This window comes from Thunnus maccoyii, chromosome 9, assembly GCF_910596095.1.
Source record: "Thunnus maccoyii chromosome 9, fThuMac1.1, whole genome shotgun sequence".
NCBI classification, from domain to species: Eukaryota; Metazoa; Chordata; class Actinopteri; order Scombriformes; family Scombridae; genus Thunnus; species Thunnus maccoyii.
Genome location: NC_056541.1, coordinates 28,799,553 through 28,810,714, shown reverse-complemented (window position 1 = coordinate 28,810,714; position 11,162 = coordinate 28,799,553). Strand labels below are relative to the sequence as shown.

The 11,162-nt window shown below is 40.4% G+C and overlaps 1 protein-coding gene across 1 annotated transcript in view; it reads right to left on the bottom strand.

Moving 5' to 3' along the window:
• Positions 1–298: 298 nt before the first annotated feature.
• The window catches only part of txnrd2.2 (thioredoxin reductase 2, tandem duplicate 2), a 29,425-nt gene continuing 18,561 nt past the window's right edge, over positions 299–11,162 (bottom strand). Inside the window, exons 12-17 of the mRNA XM_042421509.1 lie at positions 9,992–10,128; positions 7,012–7,107; positions 5,926–6,018; positions 4,133–4,204; positions 3,612–3,709; positions 299–2,724 (exon numbers count right to left, since the gene is read on the bottom strand). Coding sequence (XP_042277443.1) covers positions 2,601–2,724; positions 3,612–3,709; positions 4,133–4,204; positions 5,926–6,018; positions 7,012–7,107; positions 9,992–10,128 — 620 coding nt within the window. The 3' untranslated portion in view covers positions 299–2,600. The remainder of the gene's footprint in view (positions 2,725–3,611; positions 3,710–4,132; positions 4,205–5,925; positions 6,019–7,011; positions 7,108–9,991; positions 10,129–11,162) is intronic.

Sequence of the window (11,162 nt, the reverse complement as noted above, 5' to 3'; positions counted from 1 at the left end):
ATCTATCTTCTCGTCTAACTGTGCAAGAAAAAGAATAATTTCCCAAAATGTCAAACTATTGTGTTTATGTTTATGCTTTTTTTTTTGCTGCATTACACTTTTATTTTCGTTCTGCAACACAGGTATCAGTTCCATCTACTCAGTAAGTATGTACATCTTTTACATAATGAACACAGTTCTGTAAAAAAGGAATCTTACCATACACACAAGTGCTATATGTTTATGTATACATGTATGCCCCTAGACTCAGAGATACAAGCGACCATGCAGTCACCCATGTAGGACACAAGGCACTCAATCAGTGGACATCATTACTTTAATAGTGACACTGTGCATTCCAGTGTGTGATTACTTTACATATAAATTATGTATAACAAAGCTTTAATGGAAAATTACACTACTCTATTCACAACTACTAAAGTTGGCAGCCAGGTGACATCAGGCCTGCACTCCCCAGTTTTGGGTTTTAGTGCAGGTCATCATTAGCTGGCCGACCTGAAAGTTGAACCCTGACCCCCCCTGTGGGGCACAGCTGAGGCTCGCTGGTCAAGTCTTAGGCCTGGAGTGCATGAACAACAATTAACAACAATCATCCAAATTAGACTGATATGTCATTTTAAACAATTGAAAAACAGAGTCTCATGTTGTGTGCATGAAAGCCATACTGTACTGTGTATAAAATAACTAGAATGGCTAGATGAGAGAAAGCAGAGGGGAAGTAGAGGGTAAAAAGCAAACAGACATTACAGTTACACCGATGGCCTCAATGACTTCCCTCACGTTGCCTTGGGCCCACCCTGGGGTCTCTGAAGTGGCTCGTTAAGCACAGGAACATAGACTCAATTACCCAGGGCAAACACGCCGCTACCGCTCGGTATTGTGTTGGTTGGCTCTGTCAGTCCCATGGCCATCCTACACCCCCCCTCCACCCGCAGCCCCCTCGGCCTCTGCCGTGCAGTGCCGGAGCATGTGAGCCCTCTGTGCTCCAAGTGATAGAGTCAAGCTGTTCCTGCTGAGTGGAGGTCAGGGTCCTTCAGTCAGCACCTCGGCCCTGAACAGAGCACACAGGAATCCCCCCCCCCCCCTTCCCTCCCTAACCGGGCTGAAACTCGGCTCTTTCTCCTCCGGCCCAGGTCCAAATAAACCTGGTAGCCCGCTCTCTCTTTCTCCTCTCTCCATCTCCTGGCACGCTGTCACTCCCCTCATCAGAATCATTAATCAGACTGGGCAGATTAGACTTCAAATAAAAATAAACTACACCCGCCAGTCTCCTCTCAGGTCCCCCAATTTCTGTAGCAACCCGCTTTATTGACAGCCCTCCTCCTCCTCTTCTACTTAATAAACCCAAGATTGGTTGAAGATGTCCAGCACAGCCAGCAGGATGAACATTTGAGCACTTTGGCAAACGGGGAGGGGGGGGTCTATTACTGCATTATTGATATATACAACTTGCCTTATCTTCAAAGGTGATGACTCTTGAGGGCTAACCTGCCATCCATGTAAATACACAACAGATAACCCTTATCAGTTCGGCACCAATAAAGCCAGTCTGTTTTCCAACTTCATCCAAAAGCACATATCTTTGATAGGGATTAAAGGGATTAAATGTGCAGCCTGAATGTATTCAGGCTTATGTTTTATCCAGTGACTACTTTATCCTGTCTCTCTTGGCTCAGAAAGACAGGAGAACTGGAGGGCAACAGTGCCACCTTTGGGTGAGGCTAAGTAGTGTAACTGTAGCAGCGCTCTCAGCACAGTATAATGCCATCGATGAGTAGGATCACCCTGTGCCTGGGCTGTGGCACCCACATGGCTTTTGACAGCACATGTTTGTAGTCCTGCTGTATTCTTTCATGCATTTGGAGGGAGAAGGGCATGGGAGGAAGAGGAAGAGGTCTGCTGGACTCTGCTGGGCCCTCAAGAAGCCGGGGCTCCCTGGCCAGGTCTATGCTGGCTGACTGACAGGCGGCCCGCTGACTGTTTGTGTGTGTCCATGGGAAATGGGGCGGTGTCACTGCGGCGACGGCCCTGGGGCCATCCATCAGTGTCATGGGGGGCAGTGAGTAGGGGGGTATGGTATGTGTCACCTCCAAGACTAATGGACAGGAAGTACAGCCGGAGAAACAACAATATTTGCAGAATATATATTCAGAAAAACGTTAGGGCCCGGTCCACATTTCTCGTATGATTTCAACAAAACCCTGAGCGCAGGCCTTAATCCTGATTGATGAGCGTGTTTATTTAAAAGACGCTTGTTCCACAGCCAAGGATTTACTAACCTGATCTATAGCCCTGTGCTTTTAGAGTATACATACACAACTTGCATGTAGGGGGAATAATCATCGTCTTAGTATCACGAGCTGTCAGTGACACTAACCTGGGCAACCAGTGATGACCTGCATGACTGGCACAGGAGCTACAGCACAAACCCTAGAGAGCACTGAGAAACTGGGGGCCAGTTCGGGGGCCACATAGAAAGAGAGGGACAAAGAGAGAGCAGAATAAACCCAGGTTATAATGGGGGCCAAACTAACCTCTTTCTACTATCACTGAGGGACCCTGTGTGCTCACTAGCGTTCAGAGACCGAGGCGCTTTAACCTCAGCAGCCAGTGACTGTGGGGTCCAAGCCGGAGCGTTTAGTGATGTTGATCTTGATCAGCTCCTCAGCACAGGTTGGGTGGATGCCTACTGTCTTCAGCAGGTGGGAATATGTTGCCCCACACCTGTGACACACACAGACACACAGAGAGTTCATTCAGGTTGCTTCTGATCAAACTGCCTTTCATTATTTCTGCATCATCATCTGCATGTGCTGTGGTACTGATATTGAGTTATTAATTAATAGTTTGAAGAGTCTTACTAGTACAAAAGTCCTTATCTACATTTTATTTGACAGTGACATCTATTCTGTCTTATCTACAATTATTTAATAAGTCCTGTATTTTCTTTTAATTTCGTGCTATTTATCATTTTGTAAGAGTATGTTTGTCCCCCCCAAATGGGGACAAACATTTTGAACTAAAGTTTGTGTCTGCTGCTGCTGGAAGTGATAAGAAATTCTGATGAATTTCAGATTACAAATAATTTATTACAAGGAATAGAAGAAGACTTTGTTTTAAAAAAAAGCTGCTTTTAAATTAGACTCTTGCAGTAATATTATTACTATTGCAGCATAATATTAGAGAGAATATTAAAATGACTATCTGTGACTCCTCCTTTGTGGTCCTCCAAGCAGGCATCATATGGATAAGCAAGTAAAAGCTAGCTTGCACAACATACCACTAGTGCCTTAATGACACAATGTATTCTTTTCAAATTAAACTGACAAAAGGGAGATTTCCTGAAACACCATGGCTGAAAACAACTTTTCATGTGTTCAGTTTTGGTTTGCTGTAACAAAGGAAGTGTAATGTATTGCACTCTAAATGCATGGGTGTTGAGTGTGACAGACATCCTGCACATCCTAATGACATTATGATAGTTAAAACACCAGCTCAACACCATCGTTATTTGGATGGTTGTTTCCATAAGGCATTAATGCACTAAAAATACAACATCTACCTAACCTTACCTTTACCTTAAAATCTATGATTTAATTAGAGTAACTTACTGGAAGCTCATAGCAAAGCCCTGTGTGACTTCTCCAGCATTTGGACCAGTGAAGTGCAGACCCAGGATTTTCTGGTCTCCACTTCGTTCGCAAATTACCTAAAGAGGCAAGAAATCAGATTTATATCCAGCAGCTGAAGCCAAAGAGGTGTTAGTGGTTGCTCTGTACTCTACACTTGTTTTTCTGCTTTTGGCTGTGGCTGGTATATTTGTCAAACCAACCGTCAACTTTTAGGATCATTTTTGTAACTTTGGTGGATCCCGAAGCTGACACACTAGCTACAGATGAGTAAATAAAGCATTGCCAAGGATTGGTTAGGCTATTCAGACTATTTCATTTCTTAAATCAGTCTCTCTCAAAGTGTTTTTGAGCAGCAATCTGACCCCCACCAATCTGCTACAGGAACCGTCACTTATTTGAACACACAGTACAAATAACTACATTACATGGTGTATAATCTGCAAACAAAATCTGCTAAGACACCTATTATACAATAAATTCACTAAACAGTTTAACCCTACCTTAATGTAACACTGGCTGGCATCGCGCTCTGCAACAGTGAATTCCAGGGGCTTGTAGAATGCATGGTAGACCTGCACAGACAAACACAGAGGGCAAATCATACAGTATAAACAGGAGAAATGATACGGAGTATGTTACTGTGGGCCCCAGTTCTCAGCACTTCTATTCTGTATTCTGCCTACAGCCAATCAGCATTTCACAGTGATTTCAAAACAGCCATTTGTTATTCTTTGCTCTAACCAGCTGAACTTACAAATATGCAAAGAAAACCACTGAGGGAGCAGCGATGATGATCTCCTGTTGTGAAAATGAATAATAATAATAATAATAATAATAATTAACAGTAATTAATACAATGAATCAACTTCGGCTGTGAATAGCAACTAAGAACAACACAGATTTCCGACAACACATCAATGACAGAATTAGTTTAAAAACAACAGTAACATTCATCTAAAGAGCTGTGTGATGCAACGCAAGCAAAAGAAAAACCCATAAATTTTACAGATTCATTTTCATTTTATAATCAGAAAAAAGTAGTTATATTTGGTAAATGGTCAAGTGACAGCCCATTAACTTTTATACTGTGTGTTAAATTATTACCACAATCTGATTCTGACTACCACTCAACAACAGTGCAGACATAAAACCTTATGAGAACTAATTCAAGCACACTGTTAAAAACAGTGAAATCTGAATAGATATCTCAGTGCTTGTTCATCACAGTGATGGATTTCATGGATTTCAAACTCCTTACTGAAGACGTGTGTGTATTGTGTTTTATTCTACGCACGAGCGTGCCGACACAAGTTTTGAGGGCCATGCAGCTGTTGGGGGCCGGTGCCGCAGCTCCTCCTCAGATCTCTGCGCGCCTGTCATCACCCTATACACACCTCAATCAGGCCTCCTGCTCGCCTGCCAGTCACAGCTAGGAGCCCCACCTTGCCGGCTAAAGCGTTTATCGACGGCCTTGTGCAGGTGTTGGCTAGCATCTGGCACACTGCTCACGTACACAAGAATGGGACATACAGAGCTGCTTGCTTATGCATTGTATGCGTGTCTCAGTGTGTGTTTAGGGGTTAGAAGACATTCTATCTTTTAATGCAGGTTGATGGCAGCAGCAAGCCTCTATCACTGCCACTGTAACTTTCTTTGTGTGTGTGTGACATGTAGCCATTCATGAAACAAACCTCTTAATTCAACACTTCACAGTCTGCTACACCAGTTATCTTATAAAGTTATATTATAGAGTGCAATTTCTACATGAATAAAATCATTCCTTCTACCTGCAATGAGATCAGCCGTTTATTTAATTTCACAGTAAGTTGAAGAGTAACAGGCAACTTAAAAAAAGTAAAAAAAAAAAAAATTGGATTTCAAATCATTTTGTGTTTCAAATTTTCAATTTCAATTTTTACCAAGTATTTACCAAGACAAAACATTATATCTCATTAAATCATTACCAAAAGGTTATGTTTTATGTTATGTGGCATTTCACAACATTGTGGGTACTTGAGATGCTTCATGCCACAAACACTGCTATGTTAAGGGTTCAGGTCTAACTGAGACCTTCTCTATTTAATGTGGGCTTTTCTGGTGTATAATTCAATTTTTTAACCACTGTATTTTCTATATAGTGGTAAAAGTTTGATTAGAATGTATATTCAATTTCAAATAAGTCACTGTGTATTTTGTTTCAGCATTTTTTGTCAAAAATACTGAAAATTCATTCTGGAAATATTTACAGTTAGAAATTCATTGCTTACAGCAGTATTACCACAACCCATCATACCTCTATGCCGTCTTTTCCGTGCTTCTTCTCAGCCTCCTCCTCAGATAGACCCACACAGCCGTACTCGAGAGGGGTGAACACAGTGGTGGGCACCTGACACACACACACACACACACAAACAGAACTAGAAAAATTTCCTCTTTTTTCAAACTTTTTGAGTCTCAAATTTCTCATGACCTCAACAATTCCATAATAATGTAGCCATGTATAATTGAGTATGGCATACTATTAGATTTCAAGGTCCTGGAGCTCCAAATGTATTGTATAAAAATCTATAAATATATCATACGGAGATGTACTTTAAACCTTTTTATTTGTTATCAAAACTATATAAAAAATATCCATATAAACGGTCTTAGAAACCCCAAGCAGCCCCATGTTTATGTAAAGATACTCCACATATGATCCAAACCCCGAGGTAGGGAAACTTTCCATTGTAATGAAACAAACATTAACGCAATAGATATTTTGGGAACTAAGCTTATTTGCTTTCTTGTAGAGAGTTAGATAACAAGATCAGTATAATACCAGGAGACAGTTAGCTTAGTTAAGCATAAATACTGTAAACAGGGGGAAACAGTGAGGCTGGTTCTGTCCAAAGGATTAAAAAATCTGCCAACCAGCACCTGTAAAGCTCACTAATTAACACTTTATAATCTAGTTTGTTTAATCCGCACTAAAAAGTGAAGTGTAAAAACCTATAGGTTGTGCTTTTGTAAAGTGTAATGTGCAGGACTATTTTGTACTTGTTCTCTGACAATCTCACAGTGATAACAAGACGAGAACTATTTGAGTATACATAGGTATTAAAGACATTTTAAAGGTAAAACTGTCTCCCATCAGTGGTCTCAAAATAAATATCGAAACCTAATGTGGCTTATTTATGCTGTGAGTCATCATAGTATCAAATAAGCCATATGGGGGCGGAGGGTGGGGGTCCATAGAGACTCCAACCACAAGAATGAGAAATGGTTCTAATTTGCTTCAAATGAAGAATAAAACAATAGGCTCTAAAGCTGTGGAAAGATGGAGGGAAATGATCAGAGTCCCAGTGTGTGTGTATGTGTGTGTTTGTGTGTGTCTTACATTGTCGTAGTTCATGAGCTCTATGCTCTGACCGGTCAGTCTTCGGGCGAGGAGCTTTCCTGCTTTAATGGCCGTTGGGGTCAGTTCAGGACGACCCTAAAACAACAGACAACTTTGCTTATTTCAGTGTAACTGTACCTCAAACTCATATACACACATGCAGGCATATACACACACACACACACACACACACACACACACACATAAGACGTAGTTCTACCTTAACCCTAACATAAGTGGCAAGTGCTAAACATTTTAACCGTCTAGCATACTTTTTCAAAAAAATCTCTGTTTCTATGTTTTTGACATGTTGTTCTGGATGTCTGCCAAAACAGACAAACACACAGTCATGGATAGACACACACACACACACACACACACACACACACACACACACACACATACGTGTAACTGAACAGTGCTGGAAACAGTAGGGCTGCGGGGCAATTCTAAAGGCATGACCTAAACCTGTTAAATTACCACCGCACATCCTGTTGTCCAAAACATCTCCTGCACCTCTGCATGTATGTGGATGTGTGCTCTGGTGTTCCAGTAACTGTTTACACACCAGACAGCATGCGTCATTATAATGCATTTCTTGGCACTCTGGAGGTGTCTCCATTTGTCGATGAGAAGAAAAGAAAACAACAGCGCAGTGGACAAATTGAGCGAGATATCAACCCTCACATTTTAAAGAGGAAAAAAGCCTCCTGCTGCTGTGAAAAGCTGACAGACAGATTGGGGTGAAGCACGACTCATCAAAGCGAGCTGTCAATCAAAAAGACGCTCAGCAAATGTGTGTGTGTGTCATGAGGCCTGGGAGGCAGGAAGGAAGCACACAGCTGGTTGTGGTGAAAAAACAACACTGCAACACTGACATTACATACAGCAGGGATAACTAGTATTAACACGGCTGCTTCAGCTTAGAACACACAGCGCCAATGCCAATGATTATCTGAGGCCTCACATGATATTCAGTCTTCTGCGGAACACTCACTGGCAGAGTGAAATGTCTCGTATGTGTGCAAAAAAAATACTCTACTACTACTTTTACAATGACGACAAACTACAAAACTTATCTTTAGGTTCTAGAATTTTTAGAAGGCATGTGGTGGAAAAAAAACACAACCTTTACTCAATTTAACTGTTTTTATCTAGAACTGATCCAAATTATTTCTTTACACCAGACACAGACAAAATCACAATAAGCTTAATTAATATTATGGACCTATATCTTAGTAAAACAAACTGATGTAATGAATATGGTGTAAACAACTTTAAGGTAAATTATAACTGTTTTTGCACATTGGTGGCTGTGAACCCTGAGATGATTATCAGCTGGAGGTCAGTGTGTTTACCATTTCACCTCTGACTCAAGTGTCAACAAGATCTACAGTGCCGACTACTGTCTGTATATGTGTGTTTTCACTAAAATAATATTAAGATATATTTACTGGATCTGGGACGGGCCTACATCAGAAGTAATTAAAAATGGTCTAGAATGTTTCATTTTCTATGTTAAACTGTTGTCTAGTGCCATTTAAACTCCTCGAACTCCTATAAGTTTAGCTGCCAATAAAATATACAAATTACAATAATACTTTAACCATGTTGCTAAATATATCAAATAATAATAATGCAGATTCCTACCTTCAAAACAAGAGTCTTAAACTAAACTGAGTCTAAAAAAAGCTGTGTGCCTGTTCACGGTCCAGAAAAATATGTTGGAATTACATTTGGTCATATTGCATGATTTTCCTTTTAAAACACTGGAGTGTTGTGGTAACTAGTTGTGTATTTAGTGAGAGGAGCCCCAGATGAATGTAAATTCAAGTGTCTATGATTATAAACTGAGAGCACAATTGACAAAAAATAGGTCGTAATGGCTCATTTGGGCAATAATCTATAATTTAATAAAGGTTATGCATGCAGCGGATGAGAACCAGATGAAAAGAAAAAGTAATTAGAAAGGTATTGACAAAAATCTGAGAAGCTTTCAGTCATTTTGCATGCATTTTTGAGACAGTCTCTAACTTCAGCTCTTCTACTGTCAAGTTGTATAATGTGTCAGGCTTCAATGTCGGATCATGATGTAAAAATAACAACTTCTGTGCAACTTCGGTTAAGCTTTATGCTGCACTGCATATTTTATCAGTTTTCACTCTCAGTGAAAACTGATAAAATATTATTGAGGATGACCCTCACTGTCTGACTACTGAACTCAATACTATCTGTTTTTTTAGCCTATAGCCTATTTGTTTACATTTTGGTAAATCTTCATGATGGAAAGTCATACTGTTTTGGCTACTAGCAGTTTGCACTGTACAGACAACAATCACCAAGATTTCTTTGATACTGAGGAAAAAGTCTAAAACTGATGATTAAGAATCAAGATCTGAAAGTATAAGGAGCTCCTCTTTCCTATAATTTCTGAATGGATTTCTAAATGACATCAGAGATTCTGCCACCATTGAGTTTCACTGATTATAGAAGAGTGTGTGATGTCTGTGTTTCAATTAAACTGAGTTAAGACTAAGAGGAAGACTAAGGGGTGGGACGTTGACAAATTGTGACAATTGAGTAATTGTGTCTGTTCAGAGCACATTGTCTGTTCATATCCGAATAATGTATTTGTTTACATCCCAAGTACCAACGACAATTTATTCCTATCAAGAAATGTATTGAAAAAACTAAAATTGAAATTTCTGTGATGGTACAAATCAAATCTTAAGCTGATATGTGTTAATGTTTCATTCCATTGGTGTTTGTTCTCTCACAGAGTTGACAGACCTCTGCACAGCCTGCTCAATCTATGGAAAGCATTTACAGTAACTGTGTGATAGGTGTGGCTTAACAGAAACATTGGCACAGAATTCATTTTTATAGTCTAAATTAAGACTAATATTATGAGTGTTATTCCATCTTGACTGTTATTAGGGCTGTTCCTGTTGTCAGTGTAGCGCCTGTTGACAGTGCCTACCTCGCCAATGTCGCCGAAAGCATAGATGTTTGGCACCGAGGTAGATTCATCAGCGGCCACAACTATTTTCCCCGTCTCGTTGTTGAGTTGCACACCAAGCTTGTCGAGACCCAGGGCCTTGGTTTCTGGAGCTCTACCTGAGGCCAATGAGAGGAAACAACAGAGGGAGAATATTCTACTACAATTTAGGAGAGAGAGGTGCGGCAGAGGAGAGAGGCTCTCTGTACAGTGTTCCTAACACCTACTGTAGCATCCAGCTGGAGCACTAAGAGCGAAGGCTTATGAAAACAACAAGGTTGTCTAAAACCAACAGGACGGAGATTCTTTTCCACCCTGACAAAATTATGAAAAATAACCTAGTGCTGAAATAATAAGTAGGCAATTGATTGATTAGTTGATCAACAGAAAACTCATTGCCAACACTTACAGTCAATTCATTCATCATTAATTAACTCATTTATCAAGCAAAGATGCCAAACATTTTTTGGTTTCAGCCTTATAAATGTGAGGATTTGTTGCTTTTTTGGTTTTATATCATTTTACATTGAATACATTGGTTGGTCACACAAAACAAGCTATTATGAAGTTTTCCCCTTTGGTTCTCGGAAGTTTTAATGAACATTTCACTATTTTCTGACATTTTTTAGTCTAAATGATTAATCAAAAAAGGACAGATTATTTGATAATGAAAGCAATCTTTAGTTGCAAAAATGAACAACTGACAGTTTGAAAAACACCACTATATGTGTTTGCCTTCACATATAAATTGAGGTTGAATTTTAAGTTTAATTAGAAAAGACTTGTACAATTAGGAACAACAACATCTGGCCAGCTGAGATGGAGAACTAGAGCAATGAAGAGCAGAGGACAAACTGATGAGCATCTGGGAATTAGGATCCCATCAACCCTCAGGGACACCCCAAGGTGCGATTTCTGACACTTCCTGGGGGACGGTTGACTGATGCTGTCGACACTGAGTCTCCATGGTGATGGAACATGGACCACACGCTCCCCCCACCGTCCTCTCCGTAGCTCCTCACAACCTGCCTGGGTAGCATAATAAACACCCGGCCCTGAGGTACCCATGTAGATGCTATCGGACAGCAAAAATAACAAACCCCCAAGACCCTTTTCCTGGCTGGAGCCAAAGAACAACGTCCTCCCCCTCTTC